Source organism: Stegostoma tigrinum, chromosome 41 (genome assembly GCF_030684315.1).
Source record: "Stegostoma tigrinum isolate sSteTig4 chromosome 41, sSteTig4.hap1, whole genome shotgun sequence".
Lineage (NCBI taxonomy): Eukaryota > Metazoa > Chordata > Chondrichthyes > Orectolobiformes > Stegostomatidae > Stegostoma > Stegostoma tigrinum.
Window position 1 is genome coordinate 6,874,057 of NC_081394.1, and position 26,535 is coordinate 6,900,591.

The 26,535-nt window shown below is 42.7% G+C and overlaps 1 protein-coding gene across 2 annotated transcripts; it reads left to right on the plus strand.

Moving 5' to 3' along the window:
* Positions 1-2,438: 2,438 nt before the first annotated feature.
* LOC125448563 (carcinoembryonic antigen-related cell adhesion molecule 21) lies at positions 2,439-26,535 on the plus strand. 2 transcript variants are annotated; one of them, XM_048523949.2, is made up of 8 exons: positions 2,439-2,557; positions 2,728-3,045; positions 8,027-8,341; positions 11,791-12,105; positions 15,019-15,147; positions 19,571-19,699; positions 22,754-22,812; positions 26,335-26,535. In XM_048523949.2, exons 1-7 carry the CDS (start codon positions 2,506-2,508, stop codon positions 22,774-22,776), a joined length of 1,281 nt encoding a protein of 426 aa, XP_048379906.2. In that variant the 5' UTR covers positions 2,439-2,505; the 3' UTR covers positions 22,777-22,812; positions 26,335-26,535. The 2 variants fall into 2 exon arrangements, with proteins under 2 accessions (XP_048379906.2, XP_048379908.2); XM_048523951.2 differs by lacking the exon at positions 15,019-15,147.

The window sequence follows — 26,535 nt, forward strand, 5'->3', positions numbered from 1 at the left end:
ATAGCGCCAGGAATATGGGTTCGATTCCACCTTCGGGTGACTGCCTGTGTGGAGTTTGCACATTGTCCCTGCTTCTCCGTGGGCTCCCACTGGGTACTCCAGTTTCCTCTCACAGCCAAAAGTTTTGCATGCTAGATGGAATGGCCAAGCTAAATTTCCCATAGTGTTCAGGGATGTGTAGATTAGGTGGGTTACAGGGGAATGGGTCTGGGTGGGATGCTCTGAGGGTTAGTATGAACTTGTTGGGCCAAAGAGCCTGTGTCCACGCTGTAGGGGTTCTATGATCAGCGAAATGGAGAAGCTGGTCATTGACTTCAGGAAGCGGAGTGAAGGGCACACTTCGATCAGTATCAACGGACCTGAGGTTGAGAGTGTCAAGTTCTGGTGACAGTCAAGAAAGCACAACAGCCCCTATTCTACTTCAGTCAGATGAGGAAACTTGGCATGTTCACAAAGACTCTTAACAATTTTTACAGATTCACCATAGAAAGCATTCTGTCTGGATACATCACAGCATGGTACAGCAACTGGTCTTCCCAGGACCGTAAGAAACTACAGGAAGTTGTGACCACAACCAATCATGTCGACCTTCCCTCTACTGGCTCCATCTACAATTCCTGCTGCCGTGGAAAGCAGCCAACATCATCAAAGACCACTCCCACCCCAGTTATACTCTCTTCCAACCTCTTCCACTGGGCAGAAGATATAAAAGCTTAAATGCACACAGCAACAGATTCAAGAACTGCTTCTTCCTTGCTGTTATTAGACTTCTGAATGGACCTCGGAAATTTTAAATTTAGTTTTGATGTTTCTCTTTGAGCTCTATTGCATCATTGTATTCCTTGCTGTATTCTATTATCCTTAAACACTTTGTAAGCTATGGGCTATCTGCGTTGTACGTGACAATAATAAATCAAATCAAATCAAAGAATTAGACCATTCATCCCTTCCAGTCAGCTCTGCCATTCGGTATGGTCATGGCTGATCATCCAACTCAGTCCCCTGTCCTCTCACCACCCCATATCCTTTGATCCCTTCCATCTGACAAACTACATCAACATCTTTCTTGAAAGTCTTCAATGTTTTGGCCGCAACTGCTTTCTGAAATAACTTAGCGTCCCATCACCAATCACCCTGTATTCAAATGCGTGGCCTTTGAAAATATTGCTGCCTCTCATTGAGTCAGGCATTCAGGGCCCCAAAATTCCTGACATTCACCCTTTTATGTCAGCCAGGTCTCCCTGATTGTACCAGGTTTCCAGAGCCAGTCAGGTAAATCATATTCTATGAGGTCTGTCTGGCATACCTCATTACAATTACTACACTTTCTGTGGCAGAGAATTCCATAGGGTCACCCGCTGATTGAAGAAATTTCTCATCACCTCAGTTCTAAAGGCTTACCCTGCACCTTTGGACTGTGATCTCCTGCTTCTGGACTTCCTGGTCACCTAGAACATCCTTCCTGCATTTAATCTGTCTATTCTGTTCGAATTTTATAGGTTTCTATGAAATCCCACCACCCCGCATTCTTCTGAACTCCAGTGAATACAATCGTAACTGATCCGGTCTCTCCATTTGTCAGTGCTGCCATCCCAGAATCAGTCTGTTAAGTTTTCATTAACACTCCCTCCATAGCCAGCACATCCTTCCTCAGATAACGAGATCAAAACTGCACACCATACTCCAGGGGTGGTCCACTAAAGCCTTCTAGACTTCCAACAAGACCTCCCTGCTACTGTTCTCCAAAGCTGAACTGTGGTATATAACATTAGTTTAGCCTCAGCTAGAATATGATGACCTGTGGTACACTTTAGAGTTGATACAAAGACATACAGCAGGAATGATTCACAGGAAAACTTCCAGGGAAGAGAAACATCAGTTATTAAGACAGACTGGAGAGCCAAGGACTGTCATCAGGGAAAACAAGCCTGGAATGGGATGATTTGAGGTAATCAACATCATGAAGGGCTTGGACAGAATAGAATGTGAGAGCATATTCCCATTTGTGGAAGGATTGAATGCAAGAGAATCACCGACTGACTGAATCGTCATCCACTGACTGCATTATCACTGACTAACTGAATTGCCATTGATTAACTTATCGACACCGACACTCCTGCATTGATATTGGCCTTCTTTCTGAGCTGTGAGCTTCTCAATACAATATTTTTCACAGTCGAGTTGTGTTGTCAGAACAAAACAGAAATGGCTCAGAATATGCCATTTTTCACAGGGAACGTTTCAGTCCAATATCCCTTTCATCTGGAGAAAGCAAGCAGGGTGAAACTAACACAGTCTCGAGTCCAGGCAGAAGAAATTGCAAGTGGATGGGAAATGGCAGAACAATGGATCTGACAATGATTGCACTCTGAGCTCGTTGACAAGTGTTTGATCAACAGGCAGCAGTCAGTCACTTGGCTTTTCCCAGTCTTCTTAAACTGCTCATGTGACGTGCCTGGGAACAGGAATCTGGAGAGTGTTTGTATCAGAAGCACTTCTGCCAGGATGGAGAGAGCTAGACTCATCGCTTCTGTAGTGTGCTTGTTAATATCATACGGTGAGAATCTCTTTGGGTAACAGGCTGGGTCAGAAGGGCGAAACTTACAATATTTTGGGGTACAGAGACAGAACTGTAATCTCCTGGGTTAAAGAAAAAGGCAGTCTCTGTATGTTGTGTTCCGCTTTGGGTTCCTTCCTAACACTGATGCCATGGAATTATTCCCGCAGCTGAACCACAGCCTTTCAGTGTCCTTGTGTACAAGACAGAGGTGAATGCAACAGTGGGTGATACAGCCATCCTCCCAGTGAGACCTTCCTCTCCAGTCTCGAGTGGCTTCTGGAAGTTTGACGGTGAGTCAATCGTCCTCTGGACAGTCGAGCCCCCCAACCTCAACGTCGCCTACACCAAACGCAACGTGCTTCTCTTGGACAACACTTCCCTTCTCCTCTATTCTGTGGCCCTCAAAGACACTGGAGATTATTGGGTGACAATGGATTCCCCCACTGGACAAGAGGCCAAAGCCAAGGTCACTTTGAATGTATTTCGTAAGTTCCATGTCTCTTGTAATTGACAATGATCAGATTGAGAGGGGAGGGCAGTATACCCAGTTTACTTGGACTTTAGTAAAGGTTCCACACAGTCGACTAATTACTAAAGTTAGATCATATAGGATTCAGGGTGAGCTTTCCAATTGGATACAAAATTGGCTTAACTGTAAGAGACAGAGAGTGGTGGCGAATGGTTGTTTCTCATGCTGGAGACCTGTGACAAGGATTTTCCACAGGGATTGGTGCTGGGTCTGCTTTTGTTTGTCATTTATAGAAATGATTTAGATCAGAAAACAGAAAGCATGGTTAGTATGTTTCAGGGTGACACCAACTTTGGTGGGATAGTGGGCAGTGACAAAGGTTATCTAAGATTACAAAGAGATCTTGATCAATTGGTTCAATGGGCTGACAAGTGACAAATGGCATTTAATTTGGATAAATGTGAGGTATTACATTTTTATAAAATAAATAAAGACAAGACTTATGCAATTAAAAGTAGTGCCTCAGGGAGTGTTGAAGAAAAGAGATAATTAGAGGTTCAGTTACATAATTCTTTGAAATCTGCATCACATATAGATAAGAAGGAATTTAGCATGTTTGCCTTCATTGGTCAGACCTTTGGCTATAGAACTTGAGATGTTCTGTTGAGGATGTACAGGGCATTGGTGAGGCCTCTGCTTGAGTAATGTGACCAGTTGTGGTCGATTTGCTGTGGGAAGGATAGTATCATGCTAGAGGGGTATCAATCAGAAGAGATTTACCCGGATGTTGTTGTGAATGGAGGTTTGGAGTGATAAAGAGAGGCTGGATAGGCTGGGAAACAATAAGGACTGCAGATGCTGGAAACCAGGGTCTATGAGTAAGATATTCTGAAAAACAGTTTCAGCCCAAAACATTGACTTTCCTGCTACTTGGATACTGTATGACCTGCTGTAATTTTCCAGCCTCACGCCTTTAAACTCTAAATAAGCTGGGAGTCCTTTCACTAAAGTGTAAGAGGTTGAGAGGTGACGTTATAGAGGTTTATTTTACAATAATGAGGGACATGGATAAGGTGAATGGCAGGCATCCTTTCACTAGGATGGGGTCTGTCAAGACTAGGGGGCATATTTTTAAGGTGAGAAAGATTTAAGAAAGAGCTGAGCAGCATTTTTTTTATACAGAGAGTGGCTTGTATGTGGAATGAACTTCCTGAGGAAGTGGTGGATGTGGCTACAGTTACAATGTTGAAAAGGCATTTAGAGAAGTACATAAATAGGAAATGTTTGTGGGGATACGGAGCAAGCATAGGCAGGTGGGGCTAGTTTAGTTTGGGATTATGGTCGGCATGGACTGGTTAGACTGAAGGGTCTGTTTCTGTGCTGTATGGCTCAATGACCAAAACTTGAATTGGGGATTTTGTGATATATGCATGTATGTGTGTGAAAAAAACATTTCTGTTCATAAAACAAAGAACTGTAGATGCTTAAGCTCTGAGATGAAAGGCACAAATTGCTGGAGAAACACAGCAGGTCCGGCTGCATTTGTGAAGATTAAAAGCAGATATAACACTTGAGTCCAGCGACCCTTCTTCAGAACACACTGGACCCGAAACATTGACATTACTTTTTCTCTCTTGGTGGCTGCTCTCAGACACGCTGGGTTTCTCCAGTTATTTCCAGCTCTTGCTTCTTTCTGTCCATCATGGTTTGGAGCAGGATTTTATTCTGTGTCAAATGTATCATTGAGATATAATGTATAATTCAGCCAAACTCTAAACTAAAAGATTGGAATTCTGTCCATAAGATCGTAAGAAATAGGAGCAGGAGTAGACCATTCAGCCCCTCAAGCCTGCTCCACCATTTAATCTCTCATCTGACATTTCTCACATCCACTTCACGGCCCTTTCCCCATAACCCTTGATTCTCCAGCTGATTAAGAATGTATCTACTTCAACATTAAATACACACAAGGACTCTGCCCCCCCCCAACTCTCTGTGGCAAGGAGTTCCAAAGACTCCCAATGCTCAGAAATAAGAAATTGCCACTCTTTCAGTCTTAAATTTGCACCTCTTTATTCTGAAATTGTGCCCTGTGGTCCTAGACTCTCTCATAAGGGGAAAGATCATCTACTCTGTCAAGCCCCTTAAAAATCTTTCAATGAGATCACCTCTCATTCTTCTAAACTACAGTGAATAGAGTCCCAATCTGTTTAACCTTTGATTCACAGAATCCCTATAATGTGCATGCAGGCCATTCAACCCATCGATTCCACACTGATGCTCCAAGGAGCATCCCACCCAGACCCACTCTCCCTCCATTTACCATGGCCAATCCACCCTACCCTGCACATCTTTGGACTGTGGGAGGAAACCAGAGCATCCGGAGGAAACCCACGCAAATGCAGGGAGATTGGGCAAACCCAACACAGACTGTTGCCTGAGAGTGGAATCAAATCCAGGCCCCTGGCACTGTGAGACAGCAGTGCTAACCACTGAGCTACAGTGTGTCCCATTTGCTCATAAAACAATCTCTCTGCACAAGGGATCATTGGAGTGAACCTTCTCTGAACTGTCTCCAATGAAATAATATCATTTCTTAAATAGGGTGACCAAAAATATCAGTTTACAGTCACTTTATGTTCCCTCAAAAAATGGATTTTTGGTTAAATTTGTTAAAGTACATTCCAAAGCTTGCCACAATAAGTACGACAGAGATTATAAGTAAATTCAACTTTTCTCCACAGAGTTAATTTGACTTTCAGTTGCCTCAGTGGTGTTTCAATGCTTTTAATATTCACACAGAACTTATCTTTGTAACCTATCCAGCCTGAGAGGCTCCAAACAGTCCACTCTGTAAGATTCAACTCAGCCATTTTTTGCTGCCAAAGCTGGCCTGATATCTTGTGCATCCCTCAGCATATAGTTCTGGCATTGTGACACTTAGTCACAGGCAGCTCATGCATTGCAAAGTAAGCAGCTTTCAGACAACACCTCAATTGAATTGATTGTCTCCCGCTCCCCCAGCCCTGCTTGATATGATGTCCGAATTATCAAATAATGTTACGTCTCAATAGTCCAGCCAGAGAGAGAGAGAGAACACGTGGTGGTTTGACCTGAAAGCTACTACACCTCACACATTCAAAGAATCATACAGTCATACAGCATGGAAATAGGCCCTTTGGTCCAACCAGCCATATGACCATATGACATAGGAGTGGGAGTAAGGCCGTTCAGCCCATCAAGTCCACTCTGCCATTTAAATCATGGTTGATGGGTATTTCAACACCACTTCCCTGCACTCTCCCCGCAGCCTTTGATTCCTTCTGAGATCAAGAATTTTTCAATCTCTGCCTTAAAGGCATCCAATGTCTTGGCCTCCACTGCACTCCGTGGCAATGAATTCCACAAGTTGACCACTCTCTGGCTGAAAAAATGTCGTCTCATTTCAGATTTAAATTTACCCCCTCTAATTTTAAGGCTGTGCCCACGGCTCCTAGTCTCCCCGCCTAACAGAAACAACTTCCTAGCGTCCACCCCTTCTAAACCATACTTTATCTCGTAAGTTTCTATTAGATCTCCGCTCAACCTTCTGAACTCTAATGAGTACAATCCCAGGATCCTTAGCCGTTCATCATACGTTAAAGCTACATTCCAGGGATCATCCATGTGAATCTCCGCTTCAGGGCTAGTATGTCCTTCCTGAGCCCATGCTGACAATTCTCCCAAACTTAATTAGGCCCACCTGCCTATTCCTGGCCCATATCCCTGCAAACTCTTCCTAGTCATGTACTTATTCCAATGTCTTTTAAACATTGTAATTGTGCCTACATCCAACACTTCCTCAGCAAATTCCACACATGAGCCACCCTCGACATAAAAAATTTGTCCCTCATGACTGTTTTCAAATCTCTGTTTTCTCAACTTAAAAATGTGCCTCTAGTCTTGAAGTACCCCATCTTAGGGAAAAGACATCTCCCATTGACCCTCATTAAAAGCCCTCATTATTTTATAAACTTTTCTAGGGTCACCTCTCAATCTTCTAAGCTCCAGAGAAAATACTCCCAGCCGATTCAGAATTTCATTATAATTCAAACCTTCCGTACCTGGCAACATCCTAGTAAATTTCCTTTGAACCTTCTCCAAATTGATAATATTCTTCCTATAACTGGGTGGCCAGAACTGGACACAGTATTCCAGAAGAGGCTCCACCAAAGCCCTGTACAACCTCAACATGACTTTCCAACTCCTATGCTCAAAGGATTGAGCAATGAAGGCAAGAATTCCAAACAACGTTTTAACCATCCTGTCAATATGTTACGTGCCCAATCCCCTTGGTACGTCTGTTCTACAATAATACCCAAGGTCTAACCATTAATTATATAAGCCCTACCAACATGCAATACCTCACATTTATTCAGACTGAACTTCATCTGCCATTTTCCAGCCCATTGACCAATTTGGCCAAGATCTCTTTGTGATCTTAGAAAACCTTTTTCACCATCTCCTATGCCACCAATTTTGATATCATCTGCAAAATTACTTAACCATGCTTTCTAGACACTCATCCAAATCATTCATATAAATGGCAAATAAAGAGGACACAGCACTGATCTCTATGGAACACCGCTACTGACAGGCCTCGAAAAACTATCCTCCACCACCACTCTCTGTCTCCTGCTGTTAAGTCAATGATTTGAAAAGGAAAGTAGTTCGTGGTAACCTTAGCTGGTGTGAGAATTGAACTCATTCTGTTGCCATCACTCACTAGCCATCCAGCCAACTGAGTTGGTTGACCGCCAACAAATAACATGGATGAGTAAGTAAGGATTAGTATGTGTGATTATCCATGATTGAATGCCAGAAGATCCAAGATACCTCACAGTTGTAAGTGGGTAAGACATTGGCAATCTCACTGTCATTACAACTGCAGAATCTGGAGTATTATCAGTTCCATCATTGGAAAATATCACAGATTTTTTTTGTTTACTTTCACCTAGAAAAGTCTGCTCCTTTTACCATCAGTGTCAAAAGCAGCAAGATTAATGTGGTTGCTGGGGACACAGTCATCCTGTCTGTGAGCCCTTCAGAGGAGGTGAAGAATGGGAGCTGGATGTTTGGGGGGAATGTAGTTGCCTGGTGGCGTGACACATTCCCAGAGATCAGCCCCGATTACACCGGACGGGCAGCAATATCTTCCAAGACTTCTCTGAAACTAAAGTCTGTGAGCGCTTTGGACACTGGAGAATATGATGTGACCATGAGTACAGCATCTGGCAACACAAGGACAGCTAAGGTTGAGCTGAATGTCTACGGTAAGTTGCTGCAATTTCCAAAATAAAGAAAAGCAGGTTGCCTTTCTAACATTGCTAATCTTTTTCCAGAATTATCAACTACAAGTTGAATATGAAGTGGAACAAAGAACTGCAGATGGTGGAAATCTGAAACGAAAACAGCAATTGTTGGTGAATCTCAGCAGGTTTGGCAGTGTACTGAGGAAGGGTCATAGACTCATAGAGCTGCATCGCGTGGAAACAGACTCTTTGGTGTAACTCATCCATGCCAGTCAGATATCCTAACTAAATCTAGTCACTTTTGCCAACATTTGGCCCATTTCCCTACAAACACTTCCTATTCATATCCAGTTGCCTTTTAAATGTTGTAAATGTACCAGCCTTCACTACTTCCTCTGGCAGTTCATTCAATACACATGAATATGCATGAAGAAGTTGCCCCGTAGGTCCCTTTTAAATCTTTCCCCCCTCACCTTAAGACAATGCCCTCTAGTTTTGGACTCCCCCACTCTGGGGGGAAAGACCTTGTCTGTTCACCCTATTCATGCCCCTCATGATTTTATAAACCTCTGTAACATCACCTCTCAGCCTCTGATAGCTCAAACGCTCCAACCCTAGCAATATTCTTGCCAATTTTTTTCTAAATCCTCTCAAGTTTCATAACATCTTTCCTATGGAAAGGAGCTTAGAACTGGACCCAACTCAGCTTTCTCTCCCACAGATGCTACTAGACCTGCTGAGTTTCAATAGCAATTTCTGTTTTTGTCACAGGTTGAGTATTCTTTCTAATTCTCCAAATGATTGCTAAACATCAGCTGTGTCAAGTATTTTTGAGACAAATCACAGCAGGAGTGTTTTTATTTATTTGCATTTTATTATTTTTATTATTCAGGACGTGGGTATCACTCACTCAGAACATATTTGTTGCCCGTCCTTAATTGCCCTGGCAAAGTTAGTGGTGAACTGCTTTTGAGGACAGTGGCAATCTTTGGGATGTGCATGGCTTGTGGTTACCATTGACCAGAAACACAACTAGACTTATCACATAAACACAATGGCTACAGGAACAGGTCAGAGGCTAAGAATACTGCACCTCCTGAATTTGCAAAGCCTATCCACCATCTAAAAGGCACAAGGTGGAAGTGTGATGGAATACTCTCCACTTCCCTGGATGGGTGCAGCTCAACAACACTCAAGAAGTGCTACACCATCTAGGATAAAGCAATTCACTTGATTGGCCCTACATCCACCAGCATCCACTCCTTCCACCACTGATACTCAATCATGGCAGTGTGTACTATCTACAAGATGCGCTGCAGAAAATAATTAAAAGATCCTCAGACAGCACCTTTCAAACACACCACCACTTCCCTCTAGAAGGACAGGGGTAGCAGATACATGGGAACACAATTACCTTCAAGTTCCCCTCCAAGCCACTCAACATCCTGACTTGGAAATATATCACCATTCCTTCAGTATCATTGGGTTAAAATCCTGGAATACTTTCCCTAAGGTCATTGTGGGTCAACCTACAGCAGATGTACTGCAGCAGTTCAAGAAGGCAGCTCACCATCACCTTTTCAAGGGACATCTAGGGATGGGCAATAAATGCTGGCTCAGTCAACGATGCCCACATCCCACAAAAATTAATTTGAAATAAAATACAGCCACAGCACTATTTCAGGGTGACAGGATATGTCACCCACCAGCACTGAAGGAATGACGATAAGTTTCCAACTCAAGACAGTGAGTGTCTGGAGGGGCACTTGAAAGGGTTGGTGTTCCCATGTATCTGTTGCCCTCGTCCTTCTAGATGGACGTGGTCCTGAGTTCAGAATATGCTATTGAAGGAACTTCAGTGCATTCATGTCCCTGAATGTTTTCTGCACCTTCTCTAGTGCCTGCAGTATGGTGCCCAGAACGGGTTGTAGTACTCCACTTGATGCCAACCTAACCTCTTCTGTAAAATCAACATCACCCCCTCACTCTTATACTCTGTGCCCCTACTAATAAAGCTGAGGGTACTGCATTCTTTTCAATCCAACCTCTGAATCTGTCCTGCCACCTTCAAAGGCGTGTGCATATATTCACCCAGATCGAGCAGCTCCTGCAACCCCTTTAGAGTTGCCACACGTCTGTTGCAGCACAGCAGCTGAAGGCTGCGAAGGGATGGAAATCTCTTTCTTCAATCCATGCTGGTCATTACAGTCTTTCACAAGCTTAGCATTTGCCAAAAACACAATAGATAACTTAAATTGCACAATCGGCATGAGAAGACACAGTGGTGTAACATTAATGTCGTTCAACTGATAGACTGGGCACCATGACCAATATTCTGGGGATGTGGGTTAAATGCAGCCTGCAGACTTTAGATTCCATTCATAAATTGAACCCTCAATGAAACAATTGTCATAAGAATCTACAGTGTTGCCTCATGTTTCTTTCAGGAAGGAAATGAGCTGTCCTTATCTGGTCTGACTCCAGACCCACAACAATGAGGTTGAAGCTTGACTGCCCACTGAAATAATCCACTGAACTGCTCACTTGAAGGGCAATTAGGCTTGGGCAATAACTGCTGCTTTTCTCAGCAACTCCCATATACCATGCAATAATTAACGAGAGAGAATCTAACCATTGCCCCTTGACATTCAAGGGTATCACCGTAACTGAATCCCCCCACTATCAACATCCATTATCATTGACCAGAAACTGAATGGGGCCATCCACATAAATACCGTGGCTATGAGAGCAGGTCAGAGGTTAGGAATCTAGCACTAACGCATCTCCTGACTCCTGAAAGCCTGTCCATAATCTACAAGGCACAAGTCCCCCCTTGCCTGGAGCAGTGCAGCTTCAGCAACACTCAAGAAGCTTGACATCATCCAGGACAAAGCTGCCTGCTTGGTTGGCACCACATCCACCAGCATCCATTCCCTCCACTACTGACGCTTAGTAGCAGCAGTGCGTACAATGAACAAGAAGCACGGCAGAAGTTCACCAAAAATCCTTAGACAGCATTTTCCAAACACACGAGCACTTCTAACTAGAAGGACAAGGGCAGCAATACATGTGAAAACCACCCCCTACAAGGTCCCCTCCAAGTCACTCTCCATCCAGACTTGGAAATATATTGCTGATCCTTCACTGTCACTGGGTCAAAATCCTGGAATTCCCTCCCAAATGCCACTGTGGGTCAATATACAGCACATGGACTGCAGCGGCTCAAGATCGCAGTTCACCACCACTTTCTCAAGGGGCAATTAGGGGCAGGTAATAAATTCTGGGCCAGCCAGCAAAGCCCTCATTCTATGAATGACTAAAAACATGATTAAAAACGAGAACTGAATTGGTCATTGGATTTAGGTCCATCTTTCTCAGCCACATATAGAAATGGCAAGTTGACCCTCTGTCGAAATGATCAGTTGGAATAAGTTTAATGTAGTTTACTGAACCATTGTCGTGTCTCACAGATAAACCACAGCCTCTCAGCGTCTCTCCAGTGCTCAGCAGCATCAATGCAGAAGCTGGAGCCAGTGTCATCCTTTCTGTACGTATATCTGGGGAAGTGAAGAACGGAACCTGGAGCGCCAATGGCTACACACTTTTCCAGTGGAACGGCACCAATCAGAATATGTCACAGCACAAGTTCCACGATATGGACCTCTTACCAAATGCCTCCCTCCTTCTAACCTCTGTTTACACTTACGGCTTCTCAGAGTTTACTATCACTCTGGAGTCCCCCTCTGGTAGCAAAGCATCAGCCAATATCACTCTTCAAGTATTCAGTGAGTAACTGCTACACTTGTTGGATTAAAAAATTATTTGCCAAAAATTTGCACTCACTTTGCACATTTGATTACAAACCAAATTATCTGGAATATCTTGTCCCTCCACGGAGGTTTCCATCCCCAGCTAGTCCAGTTTAATTAGATTAGGGTGACAGCATTTGCAATGGGTCTGCAAGTGATAGCTGTTTTACTCCCACTGTTGAACTGCCGCGGGTGGGGAAGTTCAAAACCACGGGTCATAGTTTAAAGTGGGAGGGGAAAGATTTAAAAGGGATGTGAGGGGAAACGTTTTCACACAGAGTGTGACTCATATGTGGAATGAATTGCCGGGGAATGTGATGGGTGAAGGAATATTTGCAACACTTAATAGGCATTTGGCCAGGTACATGACTAGGAAAGGTTTGGAAGGATATGGGCCAAATTCAGGCAAATGAGGCCAGTTTAATTCGAGAAACTTGGTCAGCATGGATGTGTCGGACTGAAGAGCCTGTTTCCATGCTGTGCGGCTTAACATTTACTTATTTATTTTACTAGCTTCCTCACTAGAGGAAACACTCCTCCCAAGTACTGAGATGCCTCGGGGACTTCAGATTTCATTGGGATGGTAGTCAGCTCAGTTGGCTGATTTGCAATGGAGTGACACCCCCAATCTCAGTTCAGTTCCTTTACCAGCTGAGGTTCCCATGTAAGTTTTGTTTTCTCAACCTCACCTCACCTGTGGTGCAGTGATCCTCAGGTTAAACTCATTGTCTTTCTTCAGCGAGAGAGGGGCCCTCTGGGGCTATCTTGACTATACCTCTATGAGTCAGTAATTCCACCTCCTATTTGCCCAAAGTACGTTTAGGGATGACAACAAATTTGGTGGTATAGTGGGCAGTGAAGAAGGTTATCTAAGATTTCAAGTGGATCTTACTCAGTTGGGCCAATGGGTTGAAGTATGGCAGATGGAGTTTAACATGCATAAATGCAAGGTATCGCATTTTTGTAAAACAAACAAAGGTAGGATTCATACAGTTAATGGTAGGGTCCTGGTAGTATTGTAGAAAACAGGAGCCTAGGTGTTCGGGTACATAGTTATTTGAAAGTTGCATCATAATTAGACAGGGTGGTTAAGAAGGCATTTAGCATGTTTTCCTTCAATGCTCAGACCATTGAGTATAGGGTTGGGACATCATGTTGTGGTTGGGCAGGGCATTGGTGAGACCACTTTGGGAGTATTGTGTCCATTCTGGTTGCCCTGCTCGAGGAAGGATACTATTAGATTAGGGAGGGTTCAGAAAAGATTTGCAAGGATGTTGCCAGGAGGGTTTGAGTTAAGGATGGGCTGGGACATTTCTCACTGGAGCGCAGGAGGTTGAGGGGTGACTTTATGGAGGCTTATAAAATCATGAGTGGTATAGATAAGGTGAATTTTTCCTAGGCTGTAGGATTTCAAAACTTGGGTTTTCATATGAGAGGGGAAAGGTTTAAAAGGAACTGAAGGGCCAACTTTTTCACACATGCGTTGGTTCAAATATGGATTGATCTGTCAGAGAACATGGTAGATGCTGGTACAGTTACGACATCCAAAAGACACATGGACATAAAAGGTACAGAGTCAGGAAATGTTGAGAGGGATATGGGCCAAATGCAGGCAAGTGGGGTGAGTTTAGTTTGGGAAACTTGGTTGGCATGTATGAGTTGAACTGAAAGGTCTTATTCCATGCTGTATGACTCTATGACTATACAATCTTTCCTCATCCCACAAATCAGTTGAGTGGAACTATTTCTAAAACAATTATATAATTTTTCAAATAAGGAGACCTACTCTGTGCACAGTGTTACTGATAAGGCCCCAAAATGCCTTGTACAACTGCTGTAAAATTTCCCTAAGACCATAAGGAATAGGAATAGGAGGTGACCATTCAGCCCTTCAAGCCTGCATTCAATAGGATCATGGCTGATCCGTTATTCCTCCGATATATACCGCTGCCCTTTTCCCTACTTTTATATTGCATTCTCCTCACAATAAATGACAACATTCCTAATTTTCGCACCAGAAGTCAACATGTTTCTTTACTTCAATGATGCAAGACCTCCTCCCACCCCAGTAGAGGCATAAAGTGTTTGTAGATCTATATCCTTTTCACAGCTTTAACTTGTTCAAGAATATTTAGGTCAGTTAAGCCTTTTTGTACTGCCCTGTTGTAATGCAGTGTATTGGTATAACCACTTTATGTGCTGCAAGATCCCACAAATGTTAACAGAATCATAGTCATAGAATCATAGAGGTTTACAGCACAAAAACAAGCTCTTTGGCCTAATTTTGGCCCAGTTTTCACAATTAAACTAGCCCTGTTTGCCTGCATTTGGCCCAAACCCCTCATTGCCTATCCCATCCATGTACCTGTCAAAATGTTTCTTAAGTGACAAAATTGTATTTGCCTCCCCCATGACCTCTGGTAGCCCATTCCAGACCCTCTGTATGGAAAATACTGTCCCTTTTGTACCTCACCCCTCTCACTTTAAACCTATGCCCTCCAGTTTTAGACTCCCCTACCATTGAGACAAGCTGTCTACTGTCCACCTTATCTATGCTTCTCATGACTTTCTCAACTACTGCAAGGTCACCTTTCTGTTTCCCGTGCTCCAGGGGAAAAAAAGTCCGAGTCTGTCCTTAGGACTCAGACCGTCCAGTCCAGGTAGCATCCTAGCTAATATTCCTTGCACACTTTCTAGTTTAATAATAACCTTGACATAGGAGGGCAACCTGAACTGCATGTAGTACTCCTCATTTGTCCTTACCATTGTCTTGTACACCAACCAGTGTGTAACTGTTGGGCAAGAGAGGTAACCCAAGCTTTCAGATTTGCATTGTCAAATAAATTGAGTTCTTTTGCAAAACTGATCCATGAATTCCATTCTTGACAGGCTTCTCTGCAGATTGTACAGCCTACAATATTAGTCTGGCCATTTCAATTCTTCTGGTTTTGGTTTGCATTTTCTTCATTGGTAAGCACATCTACGAGAAGCAACAAAGAGCTATGGGTGAAATCCATGGTAAGTGTCAGATCCCACATATCAACCAAGTGCAGAAAATAGGAACAGGGGTAGGCCACTCAGCCCATTGAGCCTATGCCATCACTCAACACGAACGTGAATGATCCTTTACCTCAGTGCTATACTCCCAAGTTCTCCCCGTCACCTTTGATACTTCAGCTTTGAAGACTATAAGACCACAAGAAATAGGAACAGGAGTAGGCCATTTAGCCCCTCGAACCAGCTCCACCATTCAGTAGGACCATGGTTGATCCGAAACTGCTCCCATCCACTTCCTTGCCCTTTTCCCATAATCTTGGATTCCCCAACTGACAAGAATCTATCTATCTCAACCTTAAATAAATGCAAGGACTCTGCCTTCACATTTCTCTGTTGCAAGAGTTCTAAAGGCTCACAACCTTCTGAGAGAAGAAATTCCTCATTTCAGTCACTGTCCCTTTATTCTGAGATTATGTCCACTAGTCCTGGACTTTTCGTGAGAAGAAACATCCTCTTGGCATTAACTAGGTCAAGCCCCATAAAAATTCTACATATGCAATCAGATCACCTCTCATTCTTCTAAATCCAGTGAGCACACAACCTGTTTAGCCTTTGCTCATAAGACAATCTCTCTATTTGAGAATGATTCTCGTGAACCTTCTCTGAATGTCCTCCAATGAAATAATATCTTTCTTTGAATAAGGGGACCAAAACTGCCGGTACTTCAGTTGTGGCCGCACCAACGCTGTGCACAGTTTAATTAAGACTTCCTTAAAACTCTTATTCCAAATCCCTTGGAATAATGGCCAATATACCATTAGCCTTCCTGATACTTGCAACATGTGTGTTGTGCACAGAAACCTATTTTTTTTTCTTTCACAAATACATATGGGAAGGTGATAGCCTAGTGCTTTTGTCACTGGGCTATTAATTCTGAGACCCAGACAATATCCTGGGTTCAAATTCTGCTATGGCAGATAGTGAAGTTTGAATTTAATAAAAGTCTGGAATTAAGAGTCTAATGAGGATCATGAATCAATTGTCAGAAAAACCCATCTTATTCACTAATGTCCTTTAGGGAATGAAAATGCCATCCTTACCTGCTTTGATCTACACATGAGTCCAGACCCACAGCAAGGTGGTTGACTCTTAAATGCCCTCTGGGTGATTAGTGATAGCCAACAGTCTGACCTAACCAGTGGTGTCTGCAACCTGTGAATGCTTTTTTTAAAATTTAGTAACTGCTCTCTGCGTTACAAGATTTCACAGGTTCTGTGCCTTCCTCAGCGAAGAGATTTCTCCTCATTTTGGTGCAAAACTGTTACCATGTATCCTGAGAACGTGACCCCTTGTTCTGGAACCTCCAACCATGGGACACATCGTCTCTACATCCAGTCTGTACAGTGCTGTTTGAATTGTATACATTTCAATAAGATCCTCTCTCATTCTTCTAAGCTCCAGTGAAATTTAAGGGAGGCAATGGCCTCGTGGTATTATCACTGGACTGTTAATCCAGAAACAAAAATGCAAAATGCTGGAAAAGCTCAGCAGGTCTGGCAGCATCTGAGAAGGAAAATAATCAAAGTTAACATTTCACATCAGTGACCCTTCCTTCAAACTTTGTTCCTGATTTACAGCATCTGCAGCACCTTTTGGCTTTTATTTTGTTAATCCAGAGACCCAGGTAATGTTCTGGGGACCTGGGTTTGATCCTGCCGTGGCAGCTGGTGGAATCTGAATTCAGTAAATACTGGAATTAAGAGTCTAATGATGATTGCGAATACATCGCCGGTTGTCAGGAAAAACCCATCGGTTCACTGGTGTCCTGTAGGGAAAAAAACTGCCATCTTTACTTTGTCTGGCCTATATGTAACACCAGACACACAGAAAAGTGGTTGACTCATGACTCTGGGCAATTGGGGATGGGTAAATAATGCTGGACTAGCCAGTGATGCACTCATCCCCTGAATGAATAAAAAGCCCAAGCAACCCAATCCCTCCTCAAACATTAAACCTGCCATCCCGGGCTCTATAAAGTTGCAGTAAGACTGGTTCCTGAACTCAAAACCTCTTGAAATGCAAGACCAACAGCCCATTCAAGCCCAAGACCCTTTGTAAGTTGATGTTTCAAAATCTGTCAACATTTAAATTAAACTCTCCTATTTAGTTTGTTTTCCTACAAAATGGACAACCATTTCACTGACAGACATTGCATTTCATCTGCCACAAATTTTCCCACTCACTGAATTTTGCCTAAATCACTCTGCAGTCACTTTGCACATTTGTCACCATTCACATTCTCACAAGGTTTAATGTCACCAGAAAACTTGGAAATGTGAGACTCGATTCCGTCATATATATTTCCAGCAAACTTTGTTTTAATGAATAAACTGTCAGCCTCCCAGTACCACCCACTTTACAGGATTATTCTGTCCAGTTATTAAAGCTTTGATTTAATTTATTTACCTCAAAGTAAATATACTGGTTTGCTCCTATCAAATATCAACATTTGATTTAATTTTGAGTTAATTTCTCCTGAATTATCACAATCTCCGAGTACTCAGTTGAGGGTGTGAGTGAGAAGGCTCTCCGCTGTTAATTTTAATTTAAGGCAAACTTGCATTATTATTTAAGTGAATCATGCTCTAAATAACGTGTAGCAGTGATGTATATACTCCTTGCATTACGTTTGTATCACTTATTTCATGTTTTTATCTTGATTATGAGACTGTTTGATCATTCAGAATTTTTATCAACCAGTACAATTCTGGTCCCACAGCGGCCAGTAAACGAACTGTTCGCTGTACGTACTGTGATATACATGATATATAGTGTGAAAAACTGTGTGTTAAACACTGATACCTGTGAAACCACATTTCTTAGAAGAAATTCAGAATTCCCTACAGAGTGGAAGCAGGCCTTTCGACCCAGTGAGTCCACACCAACCCTCTGAAGCGCATCCCACCCGTTCCCGTCTCCTCTACACTAGCCCTGTAACCCTGTATTTTCTATGGCTAATCCACCTAGTCTGTGCACCTTTGGGCTGTAAGAGAAAGCGTAAGTACCCAGAGGAGACCTAGGCAGACACAGGCAGAATGTGCAAACTCCAATTTGTCAACATTTTCTTGTCCAAATACAGTTCGTTTATTCCCACTAAGTGTGGAGCTGGATGAACACAGCAGGCCAAGCAGCATCTTAGGAGCACAAAAGCTGATGTTTCTGATGATGGGTCTAGGCCCGAAACGTCAGCTTTTGGGCTCCTAAGATGCTGCTTGGCCTGCTGTGTTCATTCAGCTCCACACCTTGTTATCTTGGATTCTGCAGCATCTGCAGTTCCTATTATCTCTGATACAATTTTAAACCCCCTAGGATTAGACATTTCAAACTCCGGGAAAATGATTCTGACTGTCAACCTAATCTGTGCAACTTATAATTTTATAGGCCTCTGTGAGGTCTTCCCTCATCTAGTGCCACTCCAGATAAAAAATACCTAAGTTTTTCTAGACTCTCCTTGTAGTTCGAACCCTCTAATTCAGGCAGCATCCTGGCAAACTTTTTCTGCATCCTTTCCAAAGCCTCCACATCCTTCCTGTACTGTGCCGAACAGAACTCTGAATGCAATACTCCAAGTGTGAACTCAACAAAGTCTTATAAAGTAGCAACATGACATCCTGATTCTTGTAATCGATTCCCTATCCAATAAAAGCAAGCATGCCATATGCCTTCTATACCGCCTTATCTGATCATGTGGCCACTTTTGGGGACCTGTGGACTTGGACCCCAGGGTCACTCCCTATATCAATTTTATTCACGATCCTGCCATTAACTGTATACTTTAGCCTAATATTTGATCTCCCAAAGTGCAGCACCTCCACATTTACTCAGATTAAACTCCATCCACCATTTCTCCACTCATATCTGCAACTGATCTATATCCTGCTGTGGCCTTCTACACTACCCACAACTTCACCAATCTGCGTGTTGTCTGCGAATTTTCTGAGCCACCCAACAATGTTGTCATGCACGTCAGTTATGTACATCAAAAAGATGTCCCAGCACAGATCACTGAGGAGCACCACTAGTCACTGACCTCAAGCCAGAGGAACATCCTTCCACCACTACCCCCGCCTTCAATGGTCAAGCCAATTCTGAATCCAAGCAGCCAAGTCACCATGGATCCTATACATCTTTGACATGTGCTAGAAAGCTTGGGAGCAACTGTCTTAGACAGTGATATTTTCCCATTGTTCCTCTGCACCAGATGCCCCCAAACATTAATGTGTCACTTAGTATGCAGTCTTGTTGGACTTTGAAATATACCAGTCTGCAACACCAAACAAGGATAAGTCCTCGCACTCAAATACCAGTAAGTTTTGAGCAGAGGGAATAAGGATGTCTTTCACCAGGCTAACCATCGTTTGCATGCCTGATTTCTATCTTCCAGATCTCCTGACTATATTCTGTAAAGGATATAGGGCCGGCCTGACGTTAATGATGACCTTGGCATTCTGCTTCATCATTGCCTTTTCCATCGTAATAAACAAGCATTGGTGTAGCCCCAGATCCCGGCCAGGTAAGATGTTTCATTCAACATTGTCATTCCTGAAGGCAGTAACATTACATTCATAGAATCATTGGCTACAGCACAGAGAAACACCCTTAGGCTCATTGTACCTGTCAGAAAGAATCACTTAATTATTCAAATCCAGCCTCCCAGCACCTGAAGACATACAACATTGAACCTCTCTGATGAAGGGTCTAGGCCCGAAACGCCAGCTTTTGTGCTCCTGAGATGCTGCTTGGCCTGCTGTGTTCATCCAGCCTCACATTTTATCATCTTGGAATCTCCAGCATCTGCAGTTCCCATTATCTCCAACATTGAACCATCTGGTTCAACTCGTCCATGCCGACCAAGTTTCCCAAACTAAACAAGTCCCATTTGCCTGCATTTGGTCCGTATCTCTCTCACCCTTTCCTATCCATGTATTATCCAAATGTCTTTTGAATGTTATAACTGCACTCACAATTATCACTTCCTCTGACAGTTCATTCAACATAGGAACCACCTTGTGTGTGAAAACATTATCCCTCACATTTTTTTTAAATATTTCTCCTCTCACCTTAAAAATATGTCCTCTAGTTTTGAAATGACCCACCTGAGGGAAAAGACCTTTGCTATTCACCTTATCTATGCCTCTGATTTTATAAACCTTTACAAGATTCAAACTTCAACACCCCAGTGGAAAACATCCCAGCCTATCCAATCTCTCCATATAGATTGCCTCCTGCCTTGATAACATCTTGTAAATCTTTCCTGCAGCCCCTCCAATTTAACAATATCCTTCCTGTAGCAGGTTGCCCAGAACTGTACTCCAAAAGTAGCCTCACCAATGTCCTGTACAACCATAACATTACATCCCAATTCCTACATTCAATGGTCTGAACAATGCAGGTAAGCATGCCAGATGCCTTCTTTACCACTGTTGACCTGTGACAGTAAAGACATTCAATCACTCAGCTACAGCTGCATTTAGATGGTATCGGAAACTTACTTGAAAAGATAGTTATTAAACATAAAAGACAGCTTGGCCCATAGCCTTGTTTGCCTTGGCATCATAAGTGCACATCTAAGTACTTCTTCAAAGTGATGAGAGTTTCTGTCTCGACCATCCTTACATGCAGTAGGTTCCAGATTCCCACCATTCTCTGGGTGAATATTTTTTATCCTTACACCTCCTTTAAACCTCTGTCCCTTACCTTAAATCTATCCCTCTGGTCACTGATCCCTCTATTAAGGTGAAATGTTTCTTCCTACCTACTTGTCTGTGCCCCTCATCATTTTATACATCTCAAACATATTCTCTCTCCAATTTCTCTGCTCTAAGGAAAACAATCCCAGTCTGTCCAATCTCTCATCATAACCAAACCCCTCCAGCCCTGGCAACATCCTGGTAAATTTCTCTGCACCATCTGCAGTGCTATCACGTCCCTCTTAAAGTGTGGATTCCAGAACCACACACAATACTCTCACTGTGGCCTAATCAGTGATTTGTATAGTTCCAGCATCACCTCTCTGTTCTTAAACTCTATACCTCATGTGCCAAGTATCTCACATTGCCTTCTTAACTCATGTTATCCAACTGTTCTGCTACCTAAGGGACCAGAGTACAGCAGGCCAAGGCCCCCCTGATCCTGGTACATCTAGGGTCTGACTGCTCATTCATCTGTCATATCGCACACTATGGCCAGTAATACACAAGCCACTAATCAGGTCAATCTGCATGGGATTGACAGAAGCAGCACAAAAATACAGCAAAATATTTTAAAGGAAAATAGAAAGTAGATAGGGACAGATGTAGCGTGGGTGACAGAGAAGAGGAAGAAGAGTGTAACACCCACATCAGAATTACCCCACATCTCCAGGTTTGGAGAAGCACATCTTCACATAATGAGTAGCATTTATATGGAAACTTCATCCACAAAAAGTAGTAACTCAATTATAGAAGCAGATAGTGCAGAAGAGGACCTTCAGACCAGCACATCAGAAACTGCTCTAAATCTACAGTCGCTCCACTTTCCAGCACTTTTATGAGAACTCAAGAGCTAAGGACTGAACAATCTTTGCAAGGTCAGTGTAGTTAAGGATGTGTAGCCAAGTCAGATAGAGAGAAGTAAGTGTTTGTATTATTCTGAGTCCCATCAAATTATGAAACTGGCACGTGAGCCTCCTTGTGTTCCTGGGTGAAGGTATAGCATACTACATAGTCATAGAGTATTGCAGCATGGAAACAGACTCTTCAGTCCAACTTGTTCATGCCAATCAGATATCCTAGATTAACCTAGTCTGATTTGCCAGCATTTGGCTCATATCACACCAAACCCTTCATGTTCATATTCCCATCCAGATGCCCTTTAAGTGTTGTAATTGTATCAGCCTCTACCACCTCTACCGGCAGCTCATTCCATAAACACGAGTGAAAAAGCTGCTTCTTAGATTCCTTTTAATTTTTTTCCCCTGTCAGCTTGACCTGTGCTCTCTAGTTTTGGCCTCCCCTACCCTGGGGAAAAGACCTTAGCTGTTCACCTTTATCCATATACCTTATGATTTTAGAAACCTTCATAAGGCCATTCCTCAGCTTCTGATGCTCCAGGGAAAATAGCCCCAGCCTATTCAGCCTTTCTCTGTAGCTCATGCCCTCCAACCCCGGCAATGTTCTTGTAAATCTCTTCCGAACCCTTTCAAGTTTCACAACATCTTTCTTAAAGCAGAGAGGCCAGAACTGAACACAATATTCTAAGAGTGGCCTAGCCAATGTCCTGTACAGCCACAAATTCTAAACTCAATGACCAATAAAGGCAAATGTACCAAACATCATCTTCACCATCCTATAGGTTACATTGACCAATGGACATTAAAATTTATGACTGACTCAGGCATGTAACAAACGCATGGACAGTGCTATTTTTGAGATGATGAATACGCAGGGATATTTGTTGGATACTGTATGGATAGACGGTCATTGTGTTGCATTCTGAATGCATGTACATGAATGAACATAAATAATTTAAGGATGCTGAAGCCTCATCAAAATGATTAAGATTAAGTTTATTTTCTGTCCTGTTGCAGCTCTAGACTTTATTGCTGAATAGTTTTATCCAGATACTTCGACATGGGCCCTTTAACAGGTGAGTGTCTGAACCATACCAAGGGGTAAGACAATTCTTCCACTTATGACAACTCATTGGAGGAGTACACTAGAAATCCAGCCCTTTGATTCCTGAAGTTATCACAGAAGTTTAAAAGGTTTCCAATTTACTTGCCTTTCAAACTCAGATTGATACAAAGCAAGGACCAGGATTCTGAAGGGAATAGGGATCACTATTTGTTACAAATAATTGGACTCTTGCTATAATTAAAGAGTCATCAAGCATCAGCACACACACAATTAATCAAAACTTCAATCCTCTTATAAACTTTCACTAACACACTGACAGACATAAAGTAGACTATTGGCAGAGGGAAAAATGCAGGAAATAAACTTCAATAGAATTGTTGCCAGGCACTGGTATTGAAATGATCCTTACGATTCTTCTGCTGGCTAATGCATTGGTTCAATGCTCTTTCTCTGGACGCTTCATTGTTTGGCAAGCAACACAGATGGCTGTGTCTTCTAAAGGTCTCTGGCTTAGCAGTTAAATGTTACAGCTTACAACAACTGCTGAAGAAAGGATTAACCTGGTTATCTTTAGGTTCAAAGTTAGTTTTGAGTGTGGAGAGCAGAAAGGCCACTTCTGAGCTGGGAAAGAACAGAACACTTTTCTCTCTCTCTCTCTCTCTCTCTCTCTATCTATAACTTGTTCCCCAAGCTCCAAGCTGATCAGTTGCCTGAGGACCATAATTTCATAACTTGTTGGCTTGTGGAAAATGTCTCTGTAATCGACAACAGGTCACTCGTGCACAGACTATCAACTTTGTTTTGCCAGCAAAGAATGCATCAGTACAGCACCTTATGAGATTCCCCTCTCTCTCTCTCTCTCTCTCTCTCTCTCTCTCTCTCTCTCACACACTCTCTCACACACACACAATGAAATACGTCCTGACAGGATAAAACTACAGTTCTCAGGAAGGGTCACCAGACTTGAAATGCCAACTCTGATTTTTTTTTCTTCACAGATGTTCCCCAACATGCTGAGCTTTTCCAACAAAATTTCTGTTGTTGTTCCTGATTTACAGCATCCACAGTTCTTTCAGTTTCTATTGAGAATAAAACGTTATGGTTTAGCGTGGAAACACCGGAAAGATATTTCATTAGCTTTTGTTCCCAGACTCTATTATTGCAATGATTTTTATGACCTGCTATGACTTTCTCCTGGCCATCACATTTCTTCAGTACTTTAGATCATCAGTTACAGGAGCAGAAGTAGGCCATTCAGCCCATTGATTCTGCTCTGTCATTCAAGGAGATCATGGCTGATCTGATAGCCTTCTGCTGCACCTTCCCGCCCTTTACACCGCAACTCTTGATTCCGTTATTGATTAAAATCTCTCTATCACAGTCTTGCTTACACTCAACAACCAAGCCTCAACAGGTTACTGTGCTGAAGAATTCCAGAGATTCAATGCCCTCTGGGAGTTTATATTCTTCCTCTTTATTCTTAGCTTTTGCCCTTTGGTTACAGACTCTTCGACAAGGGCAATAAACCTCTCTACTCCTACTCTGTGAAGTCCTCAAAGAACCTGCATTCATATTCAAGTTTCTCCTATTGGTTGGTGAGAAACTCAAAATGGCCAATTCCCTGATTTAAAAAGTCACTGATATACATGTTAAAAGTCACGGCTCACAACTACTGTTGTAGGAAAGATAAACTGGTTTTCTTCAGGCTTACCATGAGTTTTGACTGCAGAGACCAGAGAGACAACTCCTGAGTTGGGGAAGAATGAACTTTTTTTTCTTTCTCTCTGTAACTTATTCATAGTTCAAAGCTGCTCATCTACCTGCAAACCAATCACACAAGTGTTGGCAGGCAAAATAAGTCTCTGTTACTGATAAATGACCAGTAGTCTGTAGACAAATCAACTTTATGTTGCTAGAGTTGCCTCTGCACACCATCCTGACCCCAAATCAATTCTTCAATTACTGCTTGTTCAAACAAGTGGCATGGGTGGGTAGTTACTTGCTTTCCCATACTCACAGCCACCCTTTCTAATGCTGTTGTTTCAAACCCGTCTTTTTCACTTTGGTCCATAATTTCATTTTTGAGAAAGCTCAAAGTAAAAAGAAAGTCCATACAAGCTGTTAAGAAAGGCCTTAAATAAAACCTAATCTAATAGAACCAAACCCAACTCCGGTAATGGTCAATGCACAGTTGACAAAGCTAGATATCGGGTAACGTTGGCTACATGCTGCCTCTTCCATCCCCAGCTTAATCTAGAAGTTTTTGTTTTACATTGTGCCCCTGCAAATGCAATCCATTTTCCACCTCCAGATAAACTGGGCCTGGTGTTCACCACACGCAGGAATGAGGATTGGGCCAGGTCTAAGCTATTAACAGCAGCACGGAGAGTGGCTCATATCTGATCAACAGATTCTTCCTCATCATGAAGAGGCAATGCTGCTCCCACATTCTCATTTTACCATTTACTCCTTCCAGCCAGAAGGCACAGTTCCTGGCTCCTCAGCACCTTCTTGTCATCTGATTTACCCATGAATGACTAAATGAGATTCAGAACCCTTTATCCTTGGACACCTTGGTTGTGCATGTTAACTTCTGAGGCTCAATGTTCATCATTTACAATCAGCTCAGTTTGATCACCTTCCACACTTCTCAACTCAAAGTGTTTTCTTTTAATTCACTCATGGAACAGGGCTGTCCCTGGCTGGGCCAGCATTTATCATTCATCTGTAGTTAGCCCTTGAGCAGGTGGTGGTGAGCTGCCTTTTTGCACCATTGCAGTCCAAGTGCTATAAGTAAATCCACAAAGCCATTAGGGAGGGAATTCCAGAATTTTGACCCAGCAATGCTGAAGGAATGGCAACATATTTCCAAGTCAGGATGGTGAGGGGCTTAGACAGAAACTTGCAGGGGGTGGTGTTCCCATGTATCTGCTGCCCTTGCCCTTCCAGATGGTGGAGGTCATAGGTTTGGCTGTCTAAGGATCTTTGTTGAATTTCTGCAATACATCTTGTAGATCGTACAAGCTGCTGCTACTGACTGTCAGAGGTGGAGAGAGTGGGTGCATGTGGATGTGGTGCAAATCAAGCAGGCTGCTTTGGCCTGGATGGTGTCAAACTTCTTGAGTGTTGTTGGAGCTGCACTCATCCAGGAGCCATGTTTAAACCATGTTCCAACAATTGGTATTTGTAATCATTGCCTGAAGTTATCATTATCATGAATCTGTGTTGTAACCTCTCAAAAGCCAATATATTCTACCTCTGGTGCAGCGTTCCAGAGAGAAAACAGCAGTCCAGAGGGCTGTGATTAAATTCAATATAAGTCCCAACCGCTTCTTACATTCACTTCTTTGAGTTAATTCTAACATTCCTCAAGTCTTTTGCATCAGCTTTCGATGTAATAATGTATGTGTTTTTATTAGCTTTCTTTATTTGAGTGTTGACAGAGCACTGTAACTGTAGGGTTAATGTAGCTTCAATAAGGCATTGTACATTTCATGCCAAAAATGCTAATTTCCTATTTGTTTCCATTCAGAGGGACACTGAGGGCTTTACCAACACATCTCCGTACCCCAACCAAGCCAGAAACTACACTGAAACTGACAGAAAAAGCACAACCAGCTGTCCTATCCAACAGTATTATCTCCCTTCACACAACATCTTAAAGAATGATTCAATTTTCATCTTCTACAAACTTGTGGGGACCACTCAATTATTAAAGTCTAATGGAATCACA